Source organism: Cyphellophora attinorum (genome assembly GCF_001299255.1).
Source record: "Cyphellophora attinorum strain CBS 131958 chromosome Unknown Contig62, whole genome shotgun sequence".
Classification (NCBI taxonomy): domain Eukaryota; kingdom Fungi; phylum Ascomycota; class Eurotiomycetes; order Chaetothyriales; family Cyphellophoraceae; genus Cyphellophora; species Cyphellophora attinorum.
The window spans coordinates 22970-49936 of NW_017253290.1; the positions used below are offsets into that span (position 1 = coordinate 22970).

Sequence of the window (26967 nt, forward strand, 5' to 3'; positions counted from 1 at the left end):
CAGTCATCATAGAAGTATGTCTCCTGTGGAGTTAAGGGACTCATTCGTACAACACGATCACAGAGCGATGCGCTTTCCATCACAACGACTTCTTGGGGCCCTCTTTGCTTCGTGAGGCGTTGAAGTTTTGGTTTTACTCGATTTCTGTGTCGTGGCTGCAGGGAATCTGGCAAGCATTGTTTGCACAGTGGGCAATAGCGACAGCATCATCCAAGCGGACTCCGGAGAAGGTCACATCGCAGGCGAGCTCAGATCAGCAGGCTGACGAGCTGCCTCAGAGCCAGCGCCACTTGGTGTGGCAGCAGCTGCTGATGGATACTTGCGACCTGTTCGTACCTGGCCAGGCGCTAGGCTGGCTTCCGGTATCTTCAGGGTATGTGGGGACGTTGATGCTCCTCAGTTCAGTTGTTGCAGGGCGCCGAATCTGGCAGCGGATCAACGCACCATCAAGACGAACACCTTGAGAGAGCATACTGTGAGGCCACTACAGCCATCTCGCCTCGATCACTCTGTTCATTTCCGGCCAGGACCGAGACCTTGAACACAGATTGAGGCTTTCTCGCGGGCATTGGTGCTATATGTGCTCGGTCTCAGCGAGCTCAACACCCATGAAAGTGGCGCCAGGGTGGTCCCAGCTAGTTGCTTCGAGGCTGAGAGCATCCCAGGGATCTGTTGTGAAGATAGGGTCTGCGCAAGTCGGCTGATTAGCGAGAAACGGTAGCATGAAGAAGGCTGCAACATACTGAAATAGGCAGGGTTCGGTGCCCTCGTAGCCGAAGGCTCGATCCAATTCGGGCTGCCATATGTGCCCCCCTCGTAATGCTGTTCTTCTTCATGGATCAATTCTGGGCTCGTAGGCTCGCATGATGGGCTTCGACGTCTGCTTGGGCTGGACTCGATCGTAGCGAGCCAGTCATCAAAATCGAACTTGGACTTGAAATTGGTTCGGGACGTTTCTCGGTCTTTAGAGCTGAGTTGTCGTAAGTAATTCATCATCCCGTCCTTTACATCCTGAAGGTTTCCTCTCCAGTCGATGGCCATGTCGGCGACGTGAATCAAGGAGAGCATGGTGAGGTGATTGAGCTTGTAGTAGAGTGATATTTGGCGGATCTACATTGGACTTCAGGTCATGCTTTGGATGGTGTTGGATTCCATGGCACTTACCCAGTGGAGAGGGAGGTCCCAGTAGTGTCCGATAGTGTTGAAAGCACACATGGTGACCTGGAGAGATCTTCTAGCCCTCTCCTTTGACAGCAGGCCTTCTAGATTATCGAACTTGAATATGCTGAAGAAAACATGGATACCTGCTGCCGTGAACAGACCTAGCCCAGTGAAAGGGTAGACACATGTTGCGAGATCAAGCTCGTCCATGCGTTCGAAAAGGTATGTGATAGCCTCCGCGTTTTCCACCATCTCAAGAGTATACTTGCCCCACCAGTCGGGCGGAGGCATGAGGTTGGAGGGAAGCAGTGGTGTATCGTCCGACGGCCCTACAGGGCGTCAATAACGGGAGGTTCTAACGATGTATCTGTATGTGAGACACGACTGACCTGCTGTGGGATCATAGTCCCTGGAAGGAGTAAAGGGAAGGTATTCTCGATAGAGACACGTCTTGGCCTGGAGGTAAAACATGAACATGAGAGCCCACAACTTTCCTTGACCTGCAGCGACAACGAGCGAAATGTTTGGTACTTGAACGTCCCAGTGTGAGGGTAGACGCTTTCTCCAGAGAGAAAGCGACTTCGTGTAAGTGTCGAAGGGTGCAAGTGGCAGCCAGGGGCACTTTGGGTCGGAACGGCGACCGCCACGCCCTTGCCAGAGCATAATCTTGCTCAAAATGTCAACAATGCGGATGGTATGAGAGAGCAGACTCTCAAAAGCAGCTTCGTCGGCTTCTTCGCGCAGTTCCTTCAAGCGTGCCGTCTTCTGATCACGCTCAAAGATAAAATCCTCGTCGGTCTTCGGTTGGTGGGTGGTGGCGTCTTCAAGTGCAAGCGTCGCGATCCGATCACGTCCGTTCGCGAGCAGCCTCTCCAAGCAGAACATGCACCAGAATGTTCGACGCCTCACTTCGATCTCAGTCGCGTTCCGGGCCGGCCTTGATGGCGCTCCCCAGTCAAAAGAGGTTTGCTCCATATCTTCTTTGTGCAGCCGGGCGAGTTGCGACAGACGGACGGCGTGCCCAATGTGAAGCCATGCTCGGTGCTCTAAACCATCGCCCACTTCGACAACACATAGTATCAAGTAGCATTGAATCGCTGTGACGGAGGGCTGCTCTGACAACTTGCTGACCTCACTTCTCGCAGCTTCATAATAATCAGGCGGGCGCTGTTCGGATGCCGAGGAGCAGAAGCCCGGCAGGAATCTGGCTCGGAGCAACGGTGAGCTCGGCTCTGGAACTGTGTGAAGAGCCTTGCTTGCCTACCTGATCGTCAATGCGAGGATGCATAGCAGTAGCGGCTGCGGAAGCTGATCTCCCGAAGGATCTTCAATGAATTGCTGAGGCGGTAGGAAGCATAGCAGCGTGTTTGCGTAGTTGTCGCGGAAGAATGATATAGCGGAGCTTCGTAATTGGCGCGGAGGCAGCCTTTCCAGTAGCTATCAGTGAAGTGTACACCTCTACGACACATGTACAAGGCATACGGTAGCTCAGGCCCAGCCCGTGTGTTTTCGTTCTCAATTGATCCACCGGTGTGGTGTTCAGTCCGGGGTAAACGCAGTCACGTTGTTTGCTCCTGCAGTTGGAGCATTGTGGCCATCCACCAGAGCAGCGCGTTTTCCGTTGCCTGTAGCCGTCAGCCGGGAACAGCTACGATGGACAGACCAGGGGCCAAGTCTGGAGCAATTACCTGCAGAATACACACGCAACCGCTGTACGTCGCTCGGCCCTCTTCCTGATGCGAGCAGGGTCCGACAAGGCGGGACATGGCCCTGGTGCCTGCATCATTCAGCTAGCATCGAGTAAGCGCCATGGATAGTCCCCCGTACGAACGACCGGAAGAGGCGTGACTTGAAGCAACGGTCGACGGATCTGCCGCAACAAAATCCAGGAGATGCCGTCGTGCCAAGACGGCGGAGATGCCGCCCAGAGCCCATGGCGCTGAATAGAGTTCGACGCTCCACCTCCCTTCAATGCGGTCGGCTATCTAGTAACGTGCCTGTAGAGAACGCCTTACCCATGGTAGTAACGAGCAGGTGATACCGGAACTCAAGTTGTGGGACCAGCCGGCAAGCCCTCTGCGCAACTATGCTTGACATTGCTATGGCCACCTTCTACATGTATGTTGAAGACTGTCCTCAACATCGACCAGCAGCGGCAAGATCTCATCATGGCGACCCTAGTGACAACCAGCGTCGATGTTGATCATGCAAAGACCACACGTGCATTGACCTACATCACGTCTAGAAGCGTGCCCACAGCCGAGAACGAGCTGAAAGCCGCGATAGGACGATATGCTTCGGCAAACCCAGGCTCCAAGGCCGCTCACCTAGCAGCCGCAGAGTTGATGCCTGGAGGCAACACGCGGTCGGTTCTGTACAACGACCCTTTTCCCATTTGCATGGAAAGAGGCCAAGACCACTCTTTGTGGGATGTTGATGGCCACAAGTACGTATTAGCCGTTGGCACTGATGTACAAATGTTGATGTTGGCTTCGAATAGATACCTGGACCTGGTGGGCGAGATGACTGCTGGCCTCTATGGACACTCTAATGAAGTTCTTCAAGAGACAATGGCATCGACCTTCAATAAGACCGGAATGAGTCTCGGCGCTCATCATCTGGAGGAGCAAAAGCTGGCCACGATCATTCGCGAACGATTCCCGCTCATCGAACACTTGAGGTTCTGCAATTCGGGAACGGAGGCGAATTTGTACGCACTTAGCATCGCTCGCAAAGTCACAGGCAAGCGGAAAGTGATTGCCTTCAGAGGGGGCTACCACGGTGGCGTGCTTGGTTTCGCTCACGGCGTCGGCGCCAACAATGTCGACTCTGCTGACTGGCTGGTCGCAACCTACAATGACATAGCCCAGCTTCGTGCCATGTTTAGTAGCAACGAGGATGTCGCTGCTGTCATTGTTGAGGCGATGCAGGGCGCAGGCGGGTGCCTTCCGGGAGAAATTGAATTTCTCCAGGCGATTGAGGAGTTGGCGTCGAAGGTATGTTTGCGGTGTCGTAACACTTTGGATAGTTTCTGACCAGAGTCCAGCACAATGCAATTTTCATACTTGATGAAGTCATGACATCACGGCTTCATCCTGCAGGTCTGCAAGGCAAGTACGGGCTTCGACCAGACTTAACAACTCTGGGTAAGTACATGGGTGGAGGGTTTGCCTTTGGTGCATTTGGTGGACGGAGGGACTTGCTCGTCTCGTATGATCCTCGCCAATCGCTGTCCCTCCCGCACTCTGGTACTTTCAACAACAGCACTTTGACAATGGCGGTTCTTCGCCGGATTAAGCAAGATATACACGCCACAGACCAACCTGAATCTTAACGCGCTCGGCGATGACCTTAGAGAACGCCTACAAGCTGTGTCCGGGGGGACCAAGATGGTCATCACTGGTGTGGGCGCGGTGATGACAATCCATTTCCTCGAGAACGGAAAGATACCTGTGCGCAGTGACGATATCGACAAATTTTCGAATGCAAATCTGAAGAAGCTATTCTGGTTCTGGTGTATCGAGCGGGGATTCTGGATTGCTGAGCGAGGTCTGGTCAGCCTCTTGCTCCAGACAACCGAGAAGGATGTCAGCACGTTCGTCAATGCTGTAGAGGGGTTCATCAGTCGTCATCGGATACTCTTAGAGCCTTGACCCCAATGATACCATCACAAAATGATGAGAGATGTGAATCGAGGGTGAGCCGACATTATAAGCGGCAAGAGGCCGACGATCGCGGGTGTGATGTTGCCAAGTATCTCAAATGGAGTAGACGCCGGCGCCTTCTCATTGGCTCGTACAGACTGGGGCATCTGCGAAGTCGATGTCCTTGCTTGTCCGTAGTGATATTGACCTTGCATACTAAGTCTGTGAGATAGTCACGCTAGTGAGCGAGGCTATGGAGGACTGTAAGACACGCTACAGGCATCTCGACATCTGAACATCAGATGATCACCTTGGGTTGTGGACGCCAGTCCCAATGACGCGCTGATGCCTCGGCGTAGCCTGGACCTTGACTGATGGCTTGCGCTTCGTGTAACAGCATGGGATTCTGATATCGATCAAGGACGCCAGGTATGGTGGTGACCACTGCAGGCTGCAGAACATGTACGTCGCTAGTCCAGGAAGTGATATTCTTGACTTGCCTCATCTTCCAGCCCGTTAACAATTTCCTACAGGCAGACAGAGAAAAGTCAAGGTCAGTACCTACTTTTGTCATCAGCTGGCCCCCATCTTAGCTCTCTCAGTGCGACGAAGCGCGACCCAGCTGTCACAAGTGCCTCCGCACAGGCAAAGTATGCGGCGGCTACATTCATACTTACAAGCCTCTCCTCAAGGATGAGCTTGCCGCCACAGCTTTCGCGACGAGCCGGGCCCAGCGTAGTCGCGCAGGCTGCCAAACGTGCAAGCTGCGCAAATTGAAGTGCGATGAGACGCGGCCATGCTGTAAACGGTGCTTGAGAGCGTCGCGCAGCTGCAAATGGCACGTTGAACAGACGGGGCAGGATGGCGGCCGTGTCAATCTGGACAACATCATCATGCATAATGGCGGGATTGTGCCGAGATCACTGACACCACAGCCCGATACTACTCTGGACGAGAAACGGGCGCTGGCGTTCTTTCGACACAAGACAGTCGCTGAGCTATCACAGCGTCGTCGAACACGCTATCACTGGTTGGATTATGTTCTGCAAGCAGCAGAGCAGGAACCTGCCATCCGGTATGGCGTGGTCGCTCTCGGCTCTGTCCATGAAGAGTTCGAGACATCGACCGCGGCGTTCCATTCTAGGTACACTCCATTCGAGCCTCTGTCAGACTCTCATATGGCCATGAAGCATTACAATGAGGCTACTGCTATGGTGCTCGGAACTAGAGTATGGCGGCACCGGGAAACGCCGCTTCTGGCAAGTCTGATCTTAGCAGCATTCGACAGCCTGAGAGGCAGGCCAGAGCCGGCTTTGTACCACCGCTGCAACGGTCTTCGAATCCTTCGCGAGCTTGACCGAAGACTGGATTCGTCCATGTCGGAGTTATTGGTGTGCATTTTCGTCGACTTCGATACCGAAAATCTGGAGTTAGGACAGCCTAACTTTACTTCGCCGTCTGACTGCCACTTCTCTTCGGCGTTCCTCGCAGAACCTCTGCGGGAAGTGACAGGAATCCAGTCAGCCATCGAGGCTTTCGAACTTCTGTTCAATCGGCTCCTGAAAGCCTCGCAGCAGGACCTCCGAGTCTCAAATCCTGGCATCGGACCATCACAGAGGCTGCCCGATGTTCTTCTGCAGTATGAAGAGTGGTGTCTCGCATTAGACGCTTATCTGCAAGCATGCGTATGCAACCTCGAAATTATGGCTGACGATGATAGCTACGGCGATCTGGTCATTCTACAAATGCGACGTCTCATGGTAAAGATATTGCTGAATGTGGACTTACGGCATGACGATATGGACTTCGATCGCTTTGAAGCTGAATTTGCGTGCATAGTCCACTTGGCCGAAGTCTTCACAAATGGGTGCATCATGCCAGATCAGCAGAGAACGATCAGCCTGACTGCCCGCCCTACGAGAGCAGATCATGCGACACTACATCGGAGGCCGAGATGTCTGTCAGACTATACTGGGCCAAGGCAGTCTTTCCTAGGCATCCGCAGCGACCGGACGCCAGTGATGAAATGGGGCACTATTGACGACGCCATCCTTCACACGAGCCAGCTAGTCTTGGCCAGACTACCGCGCGCACAGTCGTATGGTCCCAGGGATGGCACATATGCTCGATCAAGATTCTCTCTCGCACCGGGCATAATTCTCCCTTTGTTCATCACTGCCAGCAATTGCCGCAATCCTGGTATCCGCCGGGGCGCCCTTCGGCTGCTCGAATCCAAACATCGCAAGGAAGGACAGTGGGACTCGATGGTCTGTGCGGCCAACGTAAGGGTAGCAATTGCAGCAGAGGAAGTCCGAGCGTTAGAATTGGCAAAGCTTGGTGCTGAATCACCAGACATCGAACTTTTAGAAGGTTCAATTCGTGAAAGCTGGCAAGTCCCGGACGCTGCAAGGCTGCGTGGATTCGACTGCTTTTTCAACGAGGACCTCCTCGACGAGAAAAAGAACAGGAAGCGCTTCGAATGGTATGCCACGGGTAAGGACTGGAATGTTGCTGTTCCTGGTTGCACAACACAATGAGCACGCAAAAGTCGCTGCAGTACCTTATTCCTCCACCGCTGAGCACTCGGGGAATTGTGTTCCTAACAGCAGTACTCACCACCTTTAAGACCGCAGTATGCATCCAGTGCAATCGTGGACTTAGACGATTGCCTACTCTTCCCACGCCTCAGTCCAAATCAGTCTGCAAGGCCGAGCTCAGGGCCTGGATTGAGCCACCATGATTGGTCACTCGGCAGGTTTTCTTCCGACGGATTTAACAGATCGGACCTAATCTGGCAATACCGCCCTATGGAGCATTCAAGACTTCAGTGGTGCAGAGCCTATATCTAGTGAAAACCATGCAAGCATATGGCTGCCGCAGTATATATCGAACCATAACACCTTGCGCAGCTTCGTTGTCACCATCCCTCAGCTGTTGGTAGAGAACGAATTGAAGCGAAAGCACGACCTTCCGGCGACAATATTGGTCCACCTGACGAGAGGAAGTACTCAACCAACCTCGACTACAGGAAGCTAGCATTTGCGAGCAAATATGGGCTTCTTCTACTCCCAACTCTTTGTCACCCCTCCACTCCCAACCCGCCCCTTCACCAACGAAACAGTCATCGTCACTGGCGCCAACACCGGCCTCGGCCTCGAAGCCGCGCGCCACATCGCCCGACTCGGCTGCTCCCAACTGATCCTCGCCTGCCGCAACACCAAAGCCGGCGAGACCGCCAAACAGTCCATCCTTGCCAGCCTCCCCACCTCAACCCCCAAATCCTCCATCCCAGAAATCCAAGTCTGGCCCCTCGACCTCTCCTCCTACGCCTCCATCACAGCCTTCGCTACCCGCTGCACCACATCCCTACCCCGCCTCGACGCCCTCCTCGCCTCCGCCGGCATCGCCACCGCCAAATGGTCCCTCCTCGAAGGCCACGAATCCTCCATCACAGTCAACGTCCTCGGCACTTTCCTCCTCTGCCTCCTGCTAATCCCAAAACTCGAGTCCACCGCGAAGCAGTACTCCCAAACCACAGACCTCCCACCACGCATCTCGATCGTCAGCAGCGAAGTGCACAAACACACACTCTTCACCCAACAGCACGCGGACAACATCTTTGCGGCTCTCGACGAGGGGCCGTTGGATGCTCAGGGCAAGAATGTCCTCGCGGATAGATACCCCGTCTCAAAACTCCTGCAGATCCTCCTCGCGCGGTACGGACTTGCGCCGCGGCTGACGCAGCAGGGCAGTCCGGTGGTAGTGAACTACCTTAGTCCGGGACTGTGTCAGAGTGAGCTGAATCGGGAGGGGAACATGGTTGTAAGGATCATGAAGGCGATTTTTGGGAGGACGGCGGAAGTCGGGGGAAGAATACTGGCAGCAGGTGTTGGAGCCGCTGTGGATGGGAAAGAGGGGGTGAGGCTGTTCGGAGAGGGGCACGGGAAGTACATGCGTGATGGGGTTTTCGACGATGGGGATCTGGGACAGTGGGCTGCGAGCGAGGAGGGGAGGAAGGTTGGCGAGAGGTTGTGGGCGGAGATGTTGGAGATCTTGGAGCACGTGGATGGGGTGGAGGGGTTGAAGAGGTGGGAGTGAGTGATATCGCGCAGGACTATGTGGGAGTTGATCTTTGCCTTGACATGTATACACGAAGTACACCTGGCCCAATGCTCTACAAATGCCATGAAATCTACCACCAAACTCCTTCGTACGATGTCCTTCTCAGGCTCGCACACGAACATGAGTTCAACCCTCAAAAACATCATGCTGCATCTTAACACCATACCCCTCCGCAATCTTCTTCATCTGCTGCTCCATATCATCATCCATTCCCTTTCCCTTCCCAAACCACTGCCTCACTCGACTCACCCACCACGCCACATCCGTTCCCAGCAGCACAACCTTGAACACCATATGACTAGCCCAGTATCTCCACCTCTCGCTCCATTTCAGATCCTTGTTATCCGCCAACGCCCTGGACGCCCAATTCCCCGTAATCTTAATCCGATTCACCGGACTCCCCAAGTATTGATTGTTCCCCTGCACAATCCTCATATTCCGCCCAATAAAAATAAGTTCCTTCGGCCATTTATTCTCATCACTCAAAATCTCCCTCACCGCCTGCCGACTCGCCTGCTGCATCTCATAATGCCGCTTCTTCGCATCCTCCTCCCTTCCTATCTCCGCAAACTTCTTCTGTATCCTGCCTTGACCACCCTGATACGGCCTCATCAGCGTGGCACTCGCGAACAGCTCACTATCATTTACACCCCACTCGCGTGCTACGCGCCCCATGGTGCCGTTGTCGAAAGTCATCATCGACTTCCAGAAGAGGGAGTACTCGTGGCGGAACTTTGGGGACATGGAGATGTACAGACCGTGGTCGATGAGGACGAGTTCGCTGTGGCCGGATGGTAAGCGGCGGATGAAGATGTTGCCGGGGTGAGGGTCGCAGTGCACCCAGCCCCACATGAACATTTGGGCCGAGAAGAGGGAGACCATGGTGGTCATGACTTCGGAGAGGGAGAGGCCGAGGCCACCCTGGCCGTCGACGCCGCGCCAGTAGTTGCGATCGGGCTTCAAGTCTGCGCCTGGGGAGCTCGCAGAGGCGGATTGGAGATGTTGTGTGGATTGCTTGGGTGGGTCGAGGGGTGTGCCGTGCTACCTGGCTGCCAGTACGCCTGCCGCCGCGCCATGGCCGGGTAATGGCGTCCTTGTCGCGTAAGCGGACGCCTTCGATCCACTCGGCGGTCATGACGCGTTTGGAGGTAAGGTCATCGTACACTTTGGGTATATAGACACGGTCGCGGAGGCGGGGCTCAGCGGCGACGAATTCCGCCATGCGGCGCGAGTTGGCCGCCTCGTTTGTGAAGTCGCATTCCAGCTTCAACCGTTCGGTGATGTAGGGAACGAGGGTGTAGAAGGGGAGATCGAAGTACCAGGAATAGACGCGGGCGACGACTTTGAAAGCCCAGAGATCCCAGCCGACTTGCTTGCTAATCTCCTCCTTTTGGATCTTGATCGCTACTTCGCGGCCGTCGGGCAGACGAGCCCAGTGCACTTGTGCTACAGAGGCGGATGCGCGGGCTTTGCGCTCCATGACGCCCTTCGTAGGATCACCGTTGTTGCTGAAAGAGACGCCGAAGACTTCTTCGGGAGTTCGGCCGTTGAAGTCTTCCATGATCACTCGTCGGACAGAGGTCCAGTCGTTCTGCGGGGCATCGTCGAACATGGTACTGAACATCTTCTGGAATTCGGGTGGAAGAATGGCGCTCTGCATGGCGATTGCCTGCCCGATTTTGAGGTACAGCCCTCCATTCTTTCGCAGGAGATTCGAGAGCTTCTCTGCATTGCGGGCATGGACTTCGGTGATGTCGTCAGCGAACGGAGGGTTTTCTCGAAAGTTGATCTTGTAGTCCAGTGCTACCGTCAATCCGAGGGCGAATGTGCGGGTGCTTCGTGTGAGTGCTGAGGCAAAGAACTGGTTATCTATCACATAGCCTATCCCTCCGGCTACGGTGAGGTAGCCTAGTCTACGCAGCCATCGTCGGGTGCGTTTGTACTCTCTTGCGGGTCTCGCTTTGCCTAACGACTCTGGGGAGGGAGGAGCAAAGGCTGCGCGATATTGTGTCGAATGGAAGGGGCGACTCCGGGAGATGCTGGACCTCAACGGCGACAGCGGCTGTGATCTCGTGCTTTTGGAGAAAGCAGCCAGACAGCTGTCGCAGATGCGCCGCGATGCAGAGGCCATTGGGCACCTGAAGCTATCTCAAGACAGTACAACAGATGCGTATGTGAGGGAACAGTCAAGATGGACCCTCAGGCATAGCACGCGAGTTGTAGCATGTCGGTCATGTGGCGTGACAAGTACATCGCGGAGCGGATCTCTGGTTCCTGAAGATCGATCTCAAAAATTATGTATGACGATATCTGCCTACCAGAATCGGTTAAACTATCGCCGACTCGCTAAAGTATACACGGCCGAGAGATAGTCCTGCTTCGAGGTTCACTAGAAGTGAGGTTCATTGCTGCGACAGCTCCTGCCTGCAATCCCTGGGAAGCTCAAGAACACTGGCATGTCCATACCAATCGACCGCGCAGACGGCTCAGGCTTTTCATTTCATGACGAAGGTGACGGAACGTCCACTGCCTCTTGGCATAAGCGTGCCCATGGACTGTCCGGTGCCGACGAGTATCCCATCGCAGACCTGGCAGCATAAGTGAGCATGCGACTAACAATCCTATGCTAAAATGGCCGTGGAAGTTGAGAAGTCAAGATTGCTACCTACGCAGTAATCTCTCGACTTTCGCGAATGTCGTGTCGTGTCGTGTACGTTACAAATGCACTGTACATAGCCTCCCTCAAATCTGTACAAAATCATATGCTGTGCGCGAAATTTTTCCTGAGCGGCATGCTCATCGCCCAATCAGCCATGTCGGAACTTCTTGTAATAGACCTCGTCCAGCTTTTACCCAGACGCTCCCCAGACAAGCGACTCGTTGGTGATATCTATCCCGAGAATGGCTCTGGGCGAGACGTGCCTCTGAAAAAACCCCTTATCCCAGTGAGCATGAGTAGTGGCTCTTCGCCGTATGAGGTCTCTCATATCTCTCGAACTCCGCCGTCCGGTATCATTGGCATTCCTCTCGGATAAGGCCCATCTGCTGGAGGTGGCATCCGACCACTAGGTCCTGGCCCGAATCCACCACCTCTTCCTCCCATCGGCCTTCGTCCTGGCGGCGTCATTCCCGGCAGTTGGAAATCCGGGTTGTTGTTTAACAAGATGTCCTGCCTCGCTTGCGTGTTGGATTGCCTTCTCATGGGTCCGGGACCACCACCCTGAAACTCGCCTGGATAGCCAGGCCGCCAATTTGGATTGACTCCTCTCTGAGAAACAGAAGTAAAATTGCTAGTCTCGGACTCAGCTGGTGATCTTGCGCCGGGCAAGTCCTCGTATGAATTGGTTAGTGGTGGTGGTTGTATATGGTGTGCATGTACTGAATCCGGGCTTTCGTCGTGGTATGTCTGCTGGTGTGGAGGGCCTGCTGCGAGGACAGGAGGGAGTCTGCCTGCCTGACTTGGTAGCGGTGGCATGGGCTCTGGGGGCGCAAATTTGGGATCGACGTCTTCGTAGTAGATATCACTGCCACCAGAGTTCACCCTCTCTGCTCGGCCGTAGCTGCCGACGTTGCTGCTTGAGCTTGGAAGCTCAGCTGCTGCGTTATTCCAGCCTGAGCGAGCTGGCACATAACTTGCCAATGTTAGCTTCAACGCTTTAAGAGCCAGAATGTACTTACGCTGCTTCAGCAGGCACCCCTCGGCCGTCCATTTCCACGGCAGAAGGTAGCGCAGGTACCGCTGGAGTGGGTGACGGTGCCCTTATACCACCTGCAGGTGACGCACCTCTACTAGGGCCTCTGCTCCCTTGCGATGGACGACGTTGATTTCCAGGTGACTGAGACCTTCGCCCGTAGCCTTCGTATCCATCATGATCTTGTGTCGAGTATATAGACGGCGACATGGGGCCACCACGATCCGGAGGCGGGTATGCTCCAGGCACTTGACTTTCATCGTTGGGGCCTGGTCCATAGCCCGGTGGTGGTTGTGGTCGCATGGCTCTACCATCATCGCGCCTGCAGCAGCTCCAGCTGCCATCCCACCAGCCATCATCGCGCCATCAGGACCACGAGGGGGACCTGGAGGTGGATATCCGCCTCTACCGGGTCCCGGATAGCCACCTCGACCACGATACCCAGCCGGTGGAGGTCCTCGGGGACCACCTCTACCTCTCGGCGGATACCCACCTCTTCCTCTGGGACCGTAGCCACCACGCGGAGGTGGCATGCCGCCGCCATATGGTGCTCCACCAGGTGGCGGAGGACGTCTATTGTCGTAGCCAGGCATAGGCGGCACCACACCAGGAGCAGGATTGCCGAACTGGTCTCGAGGTAGGCTGTTCGATCTTCTGGGATAACTCCTTACGCTCTGACCGTCTCTGCTGGTACTCCGAGCTACGCTCGATGGGCCTCGATTCAAAGTGTCTATCTCATTCTCAGGTCGTCTTGAATCCGAAGTATAGGTGGTGAAAGAGGGCAGATTGTCCGCTCCGGGAGCGCCATTAACCATTGGAGCTTTCGATTCCATTGTCGCGAACGCAGGCACGGTCGCACTTGCCAGCTTCGCATCTTGCGCCGCCTGACGATTGTAGAAGTTTTCGCCGCTCATTTCAGCATTTTCGGCAATCCTGCGTTTCCTAGCTTTTCTAGAGACCAGCGTCCTCCGCATGGCACATGTGACAACACCAGCCGCGGTGATGAGCACCGTTGACCCCAGGACGATCCATCCTCCCCATGCGAGATGTGGAACGAAAAGAAGAATGTCGACCAGAAATGCCAGCAAAGTGGCCAGTAAGGTCGGGAGAAGAAGTATAAGCACACCAAGGAGGTACCGAGCCGAGTGTGAGGGCGAGTGAAGATGAGCAGCTGCGGCAAGCGCAAGCACTACCAAGTTCAGAAAGGCGGCGATGGGATGCACAATGAGAAGCGATGACAGCGAGCGTCGAGCTTGGGAAGGAAGGTTGAAGTCGGGGTTCTCATTGCTGTCGAAGAGGCCGTCTATGTCTCGTTAGTCTCTGCGATCGTTCTCACGGTCCGGAGAACGAACCAGTCGTATACTTGATCTTTATGCCTGAGCATCCATCGTTGGGTGTGCAGTAACCAAAGACGCCAAAGTGAACGCCTTGGAAGGTCGCGATTGGTATACTGGGTATGACCGGACTACTCAGCGTCGAGAGCAAGAGGAAAACGAAGGATATCAGTAGGATTACTGTGAGTGGGGTGGCCGGTCTGAGCATGGCGGCGTGGCTTTATCGTGATCGAACGCCGCGGAGCAGTCAGATCAGTTGAGCGCAAGAGCGCCAGACAGTGAATAGTGAAGCTCTGCTATTGCCGACATGGATGGTCGTCACTCAGATGCTATAGCTGCAGTACTGATATCATCTGCCCGTGGTAGGGGCGATGAAGCTGAGCGCCGAGTAAATTGCGGAGGTGCGGCTTCTTGCAGGTGCGCCTGCGTCGTGGCTGGAGAAGTCTATTCCGACAAGTACAAAAATTGATGATCTCGATGGATAGAAGGAATAACAAATGAACGGCACTACTCTTGCGATCCCTGCGACGATTGTTCAGAGTCGGTCCTAGTCGTGGGAAGGATGCAGAGCCGGTGTCGGGAAATGGAATGGGAAACTGGAGATGGACATGGACATGGAGGAGGCGGCGAGACTGGGACAGAGTTGCCCTGAATCTTGAGTCAAGTCTCGTTGCAGGTTGGCTCCGGTCCGGGGTGGTCTTCTGGAAGAACAATTGATGCCACACCCTATCAGCACCTGGACTGCCTTGAGTCCCTACTACTGTGTAGTGTACGAAGTAATCCCGGCCGTTATCTTAACGGCACCGCTGGTTTGATTTACCCGGCAAAAGATGTCTGTACCCAGTGTACTTGTCAACATGGGGATACTACAACACCAGGTCGAGCAGATGGGCGAGTGCATCGGCCTCTAACTCTCGATTATGATCCTATCCAGGACCTCGTGGCTATACCCGCACGCTACACTGTCTGGTGCAACGATCACCCTTCCATGCAGTCTCCTTTGTGATTATATCATGGTTAAGGTGGTAAGCAATCTTGATTGTCGGGCATACATCCTAGTTGCTTTTTAGCACTGAGTTCTCCTTATCCCAGCACCAATCGGATATGCTCGAGAATCTCGCTTCTTGCTCCGATGCCACCCCGTAAGTCTTATCCGAGTCTAAATGATCGCAATCTGTCACCACGACACTGTGGACGACAAGAGTACAAATGTCGTTCTGCAAGTCACATCTGGCGCATAAGACCACATGGGCGCCAGCGCCAATGGGTGGAATAACGAACTCGCGTTCAGACAGCGTGCGCTACCACAAAGGCTGCCTGTTCCTCATGAAACCTGCAGTGTAAGGGCTGCGGTACGTCCTGGAGGCTCAGTCCGCAGAACATCTCCGACTGGTCGACAGACCCCAGTCCCTGGAAATGTACTGCTGCATGTCTCTGATCTGACCTCGTACAAGCTCTTGTTCATCTTCTACCCACGCGGCAGTCTGCTTTTACATTGCATTCGCGTTCTCAACGAGCAGATCGATATTCAACGACCACCCGATGGTGCATCGTAGACGTGACTGTTCATCGAGCCGTCATCAGGACATGCTGCCAACCCTGTCTCATGGCTTGCCCTGCTTGGATCGAATCAACGCGATCTGCTCTTCTATGCTCAAGTCTTTCCCGGCTGGAGGTGCGGCGTACCCATTAGACCCGTCAGGTTTCTGTCTTTTCCTCCGCTCCTCATCCTCCGCCAGCAATCTGCCTGCAGCTTCCGCCATATGATCGTCCGCTCCACCTCCGCCCGTCTTCTCCCTCAGCCGCTTCAGATTTGCGGCAACATCGGTCCCACCCAGGTTGGTTGTCGCTGACCTTGCTGTGGCTTTAGCCTGCTGTTTCTTCCATTCCGGATCCAGCAATTCAATGCGCATGTGCTGCTCCATTTCCGACAGAGGTATCTGTTGCCCACAGTTCGGACACACGGCGGTCGCGGCTCTCGCTGCCCGCTGTTGCGCTCTAGGAACATAATTCTCCCGAATTCGCATAGGGGGCTGGCCTGGAGCTAGGGCTGGTGATGACGTGGACGGCGGTGGTGTCGGTATACTTGGCGGCGCTGGCGAGTATACGGGCATCGGTTGAGGTGGCGGTATCTGTGGAGGTGGTTGTGGCGCATATGCGTTCTGCGGCGGATACGGCTGTGGCGCGTATCCAAAGTTCTGCTGTGCCTGGGGTTGTGTATCATACGCATGTCCAGCCATATCATCGGTTGGCATTGCTTCCTCGATCCGTCGATCAGCCCGAGCCAGACTCATCATTGCTTTCTGCTCGAGACTGGCACTTTGCAGATCGTTGAGCGTAGTTGGTGGTGGTAGCTCAGTGTGGTCATCTTGCTCAGTAAAGACGACTGTTTCCACGACCACAAAGTCGTGCCAATCGATCTGCGCGTATGAGATCTTTTCTGCTTCCTCCGCTGCTTCCTTCTTCTGTTTCTGCGATTCTTGGAACTTGACATACTCGGCTCTCTTTCTTGCCAGGTTGAGTACACGGAACCGATCCTGTATATTGCTCTGCAGCGATGCGATTCGAGCCTGCTCCGCTTTCTGACCCTCCGGACCGGTCTGTAATAAGATCGTGTACTGATCGACTAGCCGCTGGAAGAACGTGTAAAGCGAATGCTGTGGTCGTAGAAAGTCGAACTGGTAATTTCTTGCCTCTCGCTGAGATAGCGCGGTCATCCAGCTTTTGCCTTTTCGTGCCACATGTAGCGCTGTGAGCTTGACTACCTCCAAATCCTGCGCGCTGATGTTTGGTACCCTGGCGCTGAACTGAAATTCGGGCGGAGGCTCGGGGCCCTTTGGCTTCTGCTGCACAGGTGCATCATCTGTCCGTCCTGCTGACACTGCCGTGCCACGACCTGACTTGACCTCGGAGAGTCGCCACTGGTAGAATGGTGCATATGCATCGGAAGGAACTAAGAAAGCGAACTTTGCATTGCCCTGCTCTTTATCCCGTATGCGATCCTCGAATACTGGACCATTCCGTGCCACATAGCCCGCTGTCCTTTCAATGATGGACCTGATATCTTTTGGAGGAAGCACTATTCCCTCTGGCGGTTTGTTGACGGCCTCTGGCAGGTCTGGGACGCCGTTGGACCCCATCGCGGACAAGCCGTCACGGCTGAGTACTGTGTACCGTCGCGCAGGGTGCGCTTCCTGTGGGTCCGTCGGAGACTCTTGGGGAAGGGGGTCTCAGGAGACTGGTCAAGACGATAGAAACGCTGCACGTTAACCCAAGATCAGCGACTGTGCTAGAATATGGTGTTGTTGCCTAGGAAGAGTACGAACCTTGATGGAAGTTCTTTGAAGTTTTCAGCCTTGCTGGCCTCGTCATCCGGCGCGCGGTACCTCCAAGTCTCCAAATCGCATTCCGCGGTCAATTCTCGGTAGGCAGGTCGAGGGGCATTCCTTCTCGAGCTCGGCGGTGGCTCCCGCTAAAAGTAATGCAGCTTGCTGGACTAAGCCAGCTAAGAATAGGGGCCCGCAGCCTGAGGACCCCTTACCGAACGACGCGTTCGCGAGTGACACTTTTGAAGACTGGGGTCAGCTCGAAATAACAGTTGTTCGAATATTCAGACTTCAGCAGTCAACCCCTTCCCATCTGTCACTCCCGTCTCTCCTTCATTTCTTTCATCACTTGGTCACTTTCCTTCGAGATGTGGCATTGACTCTTTGACTGTTGCCCAAGTCAAAGCGCAGTCTCGTGTCGTTTCCTCGAACTTCGAACCATTTTTAAATCAGTGCCTGGGAAGAACAAAATAATTCCACAGCACTTTTATTCCGCACCGTCAACGACCATTAAAATCGAGGCATGGCCGTCGCAAAGGGACAGCCTCCTAAGGCGTCCGCTCCGGCATCGCGCAACACCGTAGCCAAACCATCGAAGAAGAGCTATGCATCGGAAGGAGTCAAGGACAATGATATCTTTCTGCTCCCCGCGGAAGACTATCAAGTCATGGGCGCAATGACAGCCCTCGCTTTCGCCGTTAGGCTGTTCCGCATCTATCAGCCATCAAGCGTCGTGTTTGATGAAGTCCAGTAAGTCATGCAACCGCGAGGACCGAGTAGCGCTGACATGTCTTCAGCTTCGGCGGTTTCGCATCGAAATACATCAAGGGCAAGTTCTTCATGGATGTTCACCCACCGCTAGCGAAGCTCCTCATCACTCTGGCTGGCTGGCTGGCTGGCTTCGACGGCTCGTTCGACTTCAAGGACATCGGAAAAGACTATCTCGAACCAAAAGTACCATATGTTGCCATGCGCCTGCTCCCGGCCGTTTTGGGCGTCCTGACCATTCCCTGTATGTTCCTCACACTGAAGGCATACGGCTGTAAGACGATCACGGCCGCGCTAGGCACGGCGTTGCTCATCTTTGAGAATGCTTTGACTACTCAATCACGGCTGATCCTCCTCGACTCGCCTCTTCTCATCTGCACCGCAGTCACTGCCCTGGCATGGACCTGCTTCAACAATCAACATGAACTCGGCCCAGAGCGCGCTTTCGATCCGACTTGGTGGTTCTGGCTGGCAGCAACGGGTGTCGGTCTTGGTGCTACTGTGTCGGTCAAGTGGGTCGGTCTCTTCACCATTGCATGGATTGGCAGCTTGACTCTACTCCAGCTGTGGGTCTTACTCGCGGATACACAAAACGTGCCAGCTCGCAAATGGTTCAAGCACTTTTTCGCCAGGGTCTTCTGTCTGATCATCATCCGGTCGCGTTCTACGTGGGCATGTTTGGAATTCACTTCTTGTGCCTGGTCAATCCCGGCGATGGTGATGGATTCATGTCATCCGAATTCCAAGCCACACTCAACAACAAGGGTATGGCAGACACTCCAGCCGACGTTGCACTCGGCAGCGAGGTCAGCATCCGTCATCACAACACTCAGGGAGGCTATCTGCATTCACATGCTCACATGTACCCAGCTGGAAGCAAGCAGCAACAAGTCACTTTGTACCCTCACAAAGATGAGAACAACATCTTCTTACTGGAGAACCAGACTCAGCCGGTGACTGCTAACAACGAAACTGTCGCTGGATATCGAGCCTGGAGCAACGAGACCAATTTCATCAAGGACGGCGATGTCATTCGGCTATACCATCTGACAACGCACCGACGCATCCATTCACATGACGTTCGCGCTCCTGTCAGCGAGGCCGACTGGCAACAAGAGGTCAGTGCTTATGGATATGAGGGCTTTGAGGGCGATGCCAATGACATGTTCCGTGTTGAGATCGTCAAATCGATGTCTGATGGCGAACTGGCCAAACAGCGCCTGCGGACCATTCAGACCAAGTTCAGGTTGATTCACATCATGAGCGGCTGCGCACTCTTCTCTCATAAGGTCAAGCTCCCAGATTGGGGCTTTGAGCAGCAGGAAGTCACTTGTGCCAAACAAGGTACACTTCCCAACAGTATCTGGTACATTGAACAGAACTTCCACCCTGCCATCGGTCCTGATGCCGAGAAGGTCAACTATCGCAATCCTGGGTTCCTCGGCAAGTTCTGGGAGTTGCAGAAGGTCATGTGGCGCACGAATAAGGGCTTGACCGAGTCTCATGCTTGGGATTCGCGCCCACCATCTTGGCCTACTCTGCGACGGGGCATCAATTTCTGGGGCAAGGATCATCGCCAAATCTATCTTCTCGGTAACCCTGTGGTCTGGTACGCTTCAACATTGGCCATCGCTGCTTATGTTGTCTTCAAGGCTGTAGCGGCTCTTCGTTGGCAACGATCCTGCAATGACTATGCGAGCATCAACTTCCGCCGCTTCGACTACGAGATTGGCCAGACTGTCCTTGGCTGGGCATTCCACTACTTTCCGTTCTACCTTATGGCTCGACAGCTTTTCTTGCATCACTACCTTCCGGCACTTTATTTCGCATCATGGCTTTCTGCCAATTTTACGACTTCTTCTTCATGCGAATTCGCACATTTGGCCTTCGGGATGTACCAATAGTCGGCAAGACGTTTGCGGCGGTCCTCGTGCTGGCCGCTGTCTTCGTATTCACACTGTATGCACCCCTAACCTACGGCAACCAATGGACGAAGACGCAGTGCAAGGCGGTCAAACTCATTGACACATGGGACTTTGACTGCAATACATTCCACGATGATGTAAGTACACAACAGACCTTCCTGCCGCTCAACTAACGATCGCAGTACAAGAGTTACAACACGCCGCCCAGCCTGTCCGCTGGCGGAGCTACGCCAACATCTGGCGCCGCTGTTGCAGCAGGCTCGTCCGAGGCTATGCCGGCTGAAGCTGTGACGCCCAAGAAGGATGAGGCGAATATCATCAACCGAGAGGAGACCATTGAGTACAGAGACCAGGACGGGAATCTGCTCGATGAAGCCGCCGTTCAGCAGCTGCTTGCGGAAGGCAAAGCCAAGTTTGAGACCAAGTATGAGACCCGCACTAGAGTCGTTGACGAGGCTGGCAACGAAGTGAAAAACGCACCCGACCATCCCGATGAGCAAGGTCAGAACCCAAACACAAAGGGAGTTCCTGCAGGCAAGGGCCAGATTGAGCCCGCGCAGGCCCAAGCTGAGGCAGGGTCGGTCGAGGGCGCAGGAAGGATGGAGGCTCAACCTGCTAGTGATGCGAACGAGGCTACGAAGTAATGTAGAGAGGCAATATTTCGCCACATTGACTGTCTCCGTTACATCATGAGGTAGTGTCTTCATATATGGAATGGCACAGTCGCAAATAACAAAAGTTCAAAGATCAAGATCCTTTCCTTCCGCTTGGGTGCGCAACAGCTTGGAGCCTTCGATGTACTGTACAGTAGACGACTACGCAGTCCCGGCGAGGCCAACCAGGCTGCCAGGCAAAATTGTCCGAATTAGGCGTTGCCATTGGCTACGACTTTCAGACTTGAACTTCGGCACCGCACCCCACAGGCATGAAAGTCAAACTCGCTTTTGTTTTGGTGTCAACCAGTGAAATTCCGAGTCTTCTACCACGACATCTGCGAGCCCTTTCGAGCGCTTCAATTATTTCCGCATCGACATAGAGACCTTCTTAGCCCGCCCGACCTAGTTTGTGGGCGTACTTGGGCGAAACCTGCCCGCACGAAGGTCTCATCTGCCCCTCGTCGAATACAACTGCGCGTCATGGGGGAATCAAGGTATGAGCAGACAATTTAGCGTCCGGCGCGCATAAGAATACATACTGATGACGAGCAGGCAAGAGCTTCTGCATTGGCTCAATAGCTTACTGCAACTCAATGTCACACGGATCGAGCAGTGCGGCACGGGGTACGTGATGTGGGCTGCGGCGGAATACCGATGACTGACGACGGACAGTGCTGCGCTTTGTCAAATCTTCGACTCAATCTACAGTGAGTGCCATCTCGTCATCTAGATGGTACGCGACTGACTCTGTGACAGTGGACATCCCAATGGCTCGAGTAAAGTTCAACGTCAATACCGAGTACGCGTACATACAAAACTTCAAGATTCTACAAAGTATGTGAGCGGCGTTGTGATGACAACAGGCGCTAACAAGCGCAGACGCATTCACAAGACACGGCATAGAGCGAACCGTGCCCATAGAGTCTCTCGTCAAGTGCAAGATGCAGGATAATCTGGAGTTCATGCAATGGACGAAACGGTACTGGGATCAATACTTTCCTGGCCACGACTACGATGCCGTCGGTCGACGCAAAGGCTCCGGTCCAACCTCCGCCGCAATGCCGGCTGCCGCGCCTCGAACATCAGCGGTTCGTGCTGCGCCGAAGCCTTCTGCCAATTCGTCTACCACACGAGCCGCCGGTCGTGTAGGCTCAGCAACAGGGGGTGCTGCAGTCGGAGCAAGCTCTGCGGCATTAGCTATGCGACAAGAGAACGAGAACATGAAGGAGGCCATTGCTGGGCTGGAGAAGGAGCGAGACTTCTACTTTAGCAAGTTGAGAGACATCGAGTTGTTGCTGCAGACCGCAATTGAGCAGGATCCGGAGATCGAGAAGGAGGAAGGTGGGCTGGTCCAAAACATCCAGGCGATTTTGTACAGCACCGAGGAGGGCTTTGAAATTCCAGATGCTGAAGAGGGCGCGAATGGGGACGAGCCTGACACGTTTTGAGTACGAAGGATGACTGTATGAGGCTCAGGAACGATTGACGAGGGCAGTGTTGCCTGATGAACATTGAGAGTTGGAGCAAAAGCAGAGATGACCATGAGGACGGTCTTCTCATGGAGCGAGCAGTGTCCGAACCACCGACGAGATCATCACCGAGGCTGGCGACGTCGTGTCTCCGTTCGGCCCAGCAGACTCGGTTGTGCAAAAACCGGCGACAGATTTTGGACCTGGTTGCCTCAAAGAAGCGTGTATTGGCTGAAGACCAACGCCCTCGTGTGCAGCATCATAACGCAGCAGGCGAAATTCTGATAGATCATGAATAAGCGACTGCATTCTATTGTCACGGAAATAAGGTTTAGCAGCGGCAATTGACTGTCGGCGCCCCAAAAACTCCTTCGCCGATTGGTGACTCGCTCCACCTACCACCCACGCTTCGAACCACCAGTAAGGTAATTACACCCCTTTCCTTACGTTTTTCGACTATCTACGCGTGTCTACGACTTTCAGCGATCTCGAAAACCCCTCCAAAGCGACTGTGCGGCTCTCAAACACTCGGCGCATGCAAGAAGCGACCGACGCGATCTTGGAAGAACCCACCACGCATCGGTACGAAGCGCTGCAGCCAATCGGTAGATAGCGCGGGATAGCTGAAGCGACCAATCGACAGCCGTCACCAAGCTCGTCAAGAAGCATACAAGCAGTATCGTCGCTATCGCAGCAAAACACACGCTTCCAACGGCCTCGTAAAGTCAGCCAGCTACGCAGATGGACTTGTATTTGCGCCATGGGTTTTTGCTTCAACAATCGCACACAATTGCTTACGTTTGTTCGAGATGTTCAGCGCTAACAATGAATGCAGTACCAACCTCCTCCTCTAGGCTCGTCCTCGGGTTCGATTCCCGGGGTAAAGCACTTGACGGTCAGTCCTGTATCCAAAAGTTTAGGCTAACATACCGTCAGTGGCGAGCCGCTACGTGGATCGTCGCTTTGCGAGCCGCTATGAGACTCCCCGCCGTGGGCGAACCAATATCATCAATGCGATGCGACGAGCTGGTCGTGACCTTGTCCGACTGGTGCAATTTCGACGATTCAAACATACCGAAGACTATGTCAATTGTAAGTGTTTCTATTTCTTTTCATGCCGCGACTGACTGTAACAGCACGTCCGAGATTCCGCTCCGCCTACGTAATGCAGGGCAACGGCGTCTTCAACGAGGAGCCATGTCGATTCTGCACCCTCGATGTTGGCGCCTTCCACTACTGCAAATCTGTTCCCGGTATTGCTGATGGTTGTAAGTTGCCCCTTTGTGATTGTGTTTTTCGTTGATTGTCGTATCTAACCATTGTATAGCCTGCGCCAATTGTGTCTGGAGCAACAGACATTGCGAATTCTCCAGTAAGTTCAACTTGACTGGAAAGCGTATCCTTCCACAATCAGCACTAACTTCCTCCTAGCCAAGCCTGCCCCCAAGCCGAGATCTCGCAAGTCTCGCGCTAAAGGCGCCCAAGTGTAAGTGCTTCCCATTCCCGCGATTTTTTTGGCCGCTTATCGGAAACTGTCGCCCCAGAGGCTAATCAGGAACGCAGCACTCGGGAGTTGGGTCAAGCCGAAATGGCTTCTGAGGTTTGAATTTCCAATGGGTTGCACATCACATCCAAGCTCGCTTCATGAACGGCATGGGTACAGGATGTGACAGACGGAAGCATGATGAAGACATGCAGATCGAGGCAGCAATACCTTGCTATGCTTGATCAAAACAACACACAATCGAATGAGCCATAGATACCACTGCGTACGATTCGTAAATGGCACATCATTCATCAATCTGTCCATCACTTCCGCATATGATTATCTCACGTCCTCACCACGAACTCAACCTTGGCTTCCAGCAGCAACCCCAACAGGTCTCGCCCCAGTCAACCGGACCCTTTGTGATTTCGAGTTTCCATCGAGTCGAAACTAACTGTAGGGGACAGCTTGTGCAAATCGTCGCTGGGTCGGCACGCGCTGCGAGTTCTCAAGCAAGTCTATTTTCGTCGACTGGCGTACGCAGGCGCAATCAGTACTGACTTATGCATAGCAAAGCCTGTCACTCAACCCAAGTCTCGCACCCGCCCGGTAAGTACTTCGTGTTCCGCAATTGGTTTTTTGCAGCATGGCACATGGACAAGTACTGACACACTGTGTAGTCGCAACCAACCACCACCTCCCCATCCTGCGCGGCCGGCCGCGCCGGCTCCGAAGAAGACGTGAGTGAATCGTCAAGCATGGTCATATATCAAGGCTAACTAGGGACACGGTAGTCATAAGACTACCTAGGTTCGCGAGCGCGAGTGATGTCGAGGGCCAAGCGCCGCCTGCCGCACCCCCGGCGCCCCAGCATGCAGTGTCATAACTAATTGAGTACAGTCGCCGGTCTCGGTGTAGCGCAAACACCAACAAAAGGGCCTGAGGCAGTCATCTGACTGCCAGTGTTCCAGGAGGGCGTTCGTTGACTTGAGCCGAGTTCGTCCAGCGGAGAGGGAACAGCGTCCGCAAACGGCCAGCGTTCGCCATCATCGCTCGGTCCGGTCTCGGCGCTTGCGTCAACATCGCTCGACTCAGTCGCAGAGGACGTTGACCTGGCGGGGGAAAGAGAAGGTGTTGCAGGTCGTCGGAAAACATATCGTTGGGAGGGCTTTGGGAGCACAGCAAGGCATGGTTGGTGTCGATGCGAGGCAGGCTTTGGGCGCCGTACCAGATGCGCGCTGTGAAGTCGGTCGCTTGCGCGCCTCTCATTTCGGTAGAAAGGATATTATTTTCCCGCTTGCCTCCTATGAAGCCTGTTGTACATGTCCCTGATCGAGAAATTGGTTCACCCACCACGACCCTCAGCAATATCTTGATGACATTCTTTTCGTCTTTTCACCCTACGCAACTACATGGCATTTTCTAGACTCAGCTTGACTCTCAATACATATTGACAACCACCGTGCTATGCTTATTGATCCGGGCGACTGCGAGGTCGCCTTCCAGACTAGTCGCAGCCCAGTCGTAACCTCGCCTTGTTCGTTGAAAGGACGCGACGCATGCCTCGTACGATAGTGAAAGCACGTGTTATGTCTGCCTAATATCGATCGCCTTTATCATGCTGCCGTGCGCCTGGCCAATCATGCTGCCTATGTACTGAACCACGTTTCTTGGTCAGCTCTATGATCAGTTATGCTTGCCCTTCCCACAACACCGCTTGCCTTTACTGCAACACCGCTGGCCATCTCGGTCCCCCGTGGTCAATTCCGGACCTTGCCGTTACTCATCGTCGCTTGCCATCTAGATCTGCCGTCCTCAATGCTTGCCCTTGCCCTTGCCCTTGTCACCGCCGGTCTTCACAAGCTGGAGCACCGCCCTCGTCACGTCCGCCTGCTTGATTGCATCAACCTCTGCATCGTGATGGATGTACTTATACTCGCCATCCGGAACAAGAAGCAGGTACATGCGCTCAAGTGAGTAACGCTTGATCTCGTGGTCCTCCCATTTGATCCCATTCGCCCAGGCCAATTCCCATCGAAGCAGTCTTGCCGGAGAGTAACGTCGCTCCAAGGGTGGCAGGACTTTTGCAGGATCGAGTTTGTGCTTTCTGAAGAACTTTTCCAGCAAGCCAATGTCACCGTTTTCTGGAAGCGCAGTGTGCCATTCTAGACTGAAGCTGAAGTTGAGCTCTTGTAGACGATCGAATAGCTGATGAGGGGTGAGCGCTGGCAGTTCTGCATACATCCATTTGCGTATATGAGAAGCTGTAACCCTTGCTGCATGATCGGTCCGGTCACCGCATTGTTGTTTGATAAGCTCGTTGACAGAGATTCCATGGTCGATCTTGCAGTGCAATAGTGGCTTGCTGGTGACAGCATCAACAATTCCAACAGTCAGGGGCTCTTTTCCAGTGGCGGTGCTTGAAAACTCAAGGTCGATCGAGGGAATGGTTGGGAATTGACGGTCCATAGAGAGAAGGCTCTGCTCGCCATGCTCGTTCATCTTCTCAGCAATGATGTCCCACGCGACAGGCAGATCCAGTCTTTGTAGTGCCTGCCTGGTGCTGAGGGCAATTGCGTCAATGTCTAGGCCGTCTTCTTTCTCCTTATCTGTCCATATGCTTTTCTTCCATCCGTTTCCTGATTTAGAGCGGTGTCGGTGATCATACACTGCTTGCTGATCGTGGTGGAACTGGCATCGGACTGTTCCTGGCTTTGCTGGATTCTTGCAGGATATTGAGTATGCACAAAGTCCTTGCGCCACTCGAATGAACACCAGCTCTTCTTGCCTCTGACGCTGATTCTCATTGTGGGCTTGTACTTTTAGACTGCGGCAGAGAAAGCATAGAGTGTCCCGGAAAGCGAAGTGTACTTTTCTGGACCCGAGTACCCCTCCAACAACATGCATCAAGAGAGCTGTTGAGCCATCGATACCTGTGGTGTATGGGCATTCTGAGCCAGGATAGCCATGGCAGGTATGGAAATCAGCTATTTTGTGAACTCGCAAGACGGGGTCCTAGACCGGCTTCGAGTGGTCATTTCTGTTAAGCATAGGAGTGTCTTTGACTTCGCCCTTATAGGTATTGATGAGGTTCTGATTCGCTTCCCAGATACCAGCCTGTAACTCAGTAGAGAATCCATGTGCGATGAAATGGTTGAGGGCCGTAGCATGTCGATCGTGCGTATCTGGAGAGGCTGCATCAACGGGTGACTCGTTGAGGTCGTCAAGGCCGTCAGGGTCATCAAGGTCGTGGTCAGCAATATCATCAGCAGCAGTGTCGCCGCTCATGGCTGGGACAAAGCTTGCGAGATTGAAATTACGTATGATGCTAGGCTCCTTTCTGGAGGTCCATTCCTTGGTTGGTGTCTGTGTTCGTGTGAGCTC

The 26967-nt window shown here is 54.0% G+C and overlaps 12 protein-coding genes across 12 annotated transcripts; 5 read left to right on the plus strand and 7 right to left on the minus strand.

Moving 5' to 3' along the window:
- Positions 1-574: 574 nt before the first annotated feature.
- AB675_3232 (uncharacterized protein) lies at positions 575-2136 on the minus strand (the record flags this gene model as incomplete). Its single annotated transcript, XM_018143264.1, has 4 exons — positions 575-687; positions 744-1110; positions 1165-1490; positions 1551-2136. The coding sequence occupies 4 exons, from the start codon at positions 2134-2136 to the stop codon at positions 575-577; spliced, it is 1392 nt and encodes a 463-aa protein (XP_017994343.1).
- Positions 2137-3329: 1193 nt separating this feature from the next.
- Positions 3330-4814, plus strand: AB675_3233 (putative aminotransferase; the record flags this gene model as incomplete). The annotated part of the gene is made up of 4 exons (XM_018143265.1): positions 3330-3607; positions 3662-4157; positions 4208-4441; positions 4479-4814. The coding sequence occupies 4 exons, from the start codon at positions 3330-3332 to the stop codon at positions 4812-4814; spliced, it is 1344 nt and encodes a 447-aa protein (XP_017994353.1).
- Positions 4815-5698: 884 nt separating this feature from the next.
- AB675_3234 (uncharacterized protein) lies at positions 5699-7342 on the plus strand (the record flags this gene model as incomplete). The annotated part of the gene is made up of 1 exon (XM_018143266.1): positions 5699-7342. The coding sequence occupies one exon, from the start codon at positions 5699-5701 to the stop codon at positions 7340-7342; it is 1644 nt and encodes a 547-aa protein (XP_017994341.1).
- A 514-nt stretch (positions 7343-7856) lies between these two features.
- Positions 7857-8903, plus strand: AB675_3235 (Retinol dehydrogenase 12; the record flags this gene model as incomplete). The annotated part of the gene is made up of 1 exon (XM_018143267.1): positions 7857-8903. The coding sequence occupies one exon, from the start codon at positions 7857-7859 to the stop codon at positions 8901-8903; it is 1047 nt and encodes a 348-aa protein (XP_017994351.1).
- A 150-nt stretch (positions 8904-9053) lies between these two features.
- Positions 9054-11058, minus strand: AB675_3236 (ABC1 family protein C10F6.14c; the record flags this gene model as incomplete). Its single annotated transcript, XM_018143268.1, has 2 exons — positions 9054-9968; positions 10039-11058. The coding sequence occupies 2 exons, from the start codon at positions 11056-11058 to the stop codon at positions 9054-9056; spliced, it is 1935 nt and encodes a 644-aa protein (XP_017994352.1).
- Positions 11059-11910: 852 nt separating this feature from the next.
- AB675_3237 (pH-response regulator protein palI/RIM9) lies at positions 11911-12637 on the minus strand (the record flags this gene model as incomplete). Its single annotated transcript, XM_018143269.1, has 2 exons — positions 11911-12559; positions 12606-12637. 2 exons carry the CDS (start codon positions 12635-12637, stop codon positions 11911-11913), a joined length of 681 nt encoding a protein of 226 aa, XP_017994340.1.
- Positions 12638-12687: 50 nt separating this feature from the next.
- AB675_3238 (pH-response regulator protein palI/prr-5) lies at positions 12688-14161 on the minus strand (the record flags this gene model as incomplete). Its single annotated transcript, XM_018143270.1, has 2 exons — positions 12688-13922; positions 13972-14161. 2 exons carry the CDS (start codon positions 14159-14161, stop codon positions 12688-12690), a joined length of 1425 nt encoding a protein of 474 aa, XP_017994347.1.
- Positions 14162-15557: 1396 nt separating this feature from the next.
- On the minus strand, positions 15558-17093 carry AB675_3239 (Pre-mRNA-splicing factor; the record flags this gene model as incomplete). The annotated part of the gene is made up of 1 exon (XM_018143271.1): positions 15558-17093. One exon carries the CDS (start codon positions 17091-17093, stop codon positions 15558-15560), a length of 1536 nt encoding a protein of 511 aa, XP_017994350.1.
- Positions 17094-17802: 709 nt separating this feature from the next.
- On the plus strand, positions 17803-20616 carry AB675_3240 (Dolichyl-phosphate-mannose--protein mannosyltransferase 1; the record flags this gene model as incomplete). The annotated part of the gene is made up of 5 exons (XM_018143273.1): positions 17803-18029; positions 18077-18617; positions 18680-19702; positions 19747-20109; positions 20155-20616. 5 exons carry the CDS (start codon positions 17803-17805, stop codon positions 20614-20616), a joined length of 2616 nt encoding a protein of 871 aa, XP_017994342.1.
- A 492-nt stretch (positions 20617-21108) lies between these two features.
- Positions 21109-22076, plus strand: AB675_3241 (Microtubule integrity protein mal3; the record flags this gene model as incomplete). The annotated part of the gene is made up of 5 exons (XM_018143274.1): positions 21109-21122; positions 21181-21252; positions 21301-21335; positions 21385-21462; positions 21508-22076. The coding sequence occupies 5 exons, from the start codon at positions 21109-21111 to the stop codon at positions 22074-22076; spliced, it is 768 nt and encodes a 255-aa protein (XP_017994356.1).
- A 3322-nt stretch (positions 22077-25398) lies between these two features.
- AB675_3243 (uncharacterized protein) lies at positions 25399-26390 on the minus strand (the record flags this gene model as incomplete). Its single annotated transcript, XM_018143275.1, has 2 exons — positions 25399-26222; positions 26276-26390. 2 exons carry the CDS (start codon positions 26388-26390, stop codon positions 25399-25401), a joined length of 939 nt encoding a protein of 312 aa, XP_017994357.1.
- Positions 26391-26598: 208 nt separating this feature from the next.
- AB675_3244 (uncharacterized protein) lies at positions 26599-26949 on the minus strand (the record flags this gene model as incomplete). Its single annotated transcript, XM_018143276.1, has 1 exon — positions 26599-26949. A coding segment is annotated over one exon (351 nt), but the record flags the coding sequence as incomplete, so codon positions are not given.
- Between the last annotated feature and the right edge of the window lie 18 nt (positions 26950-26967).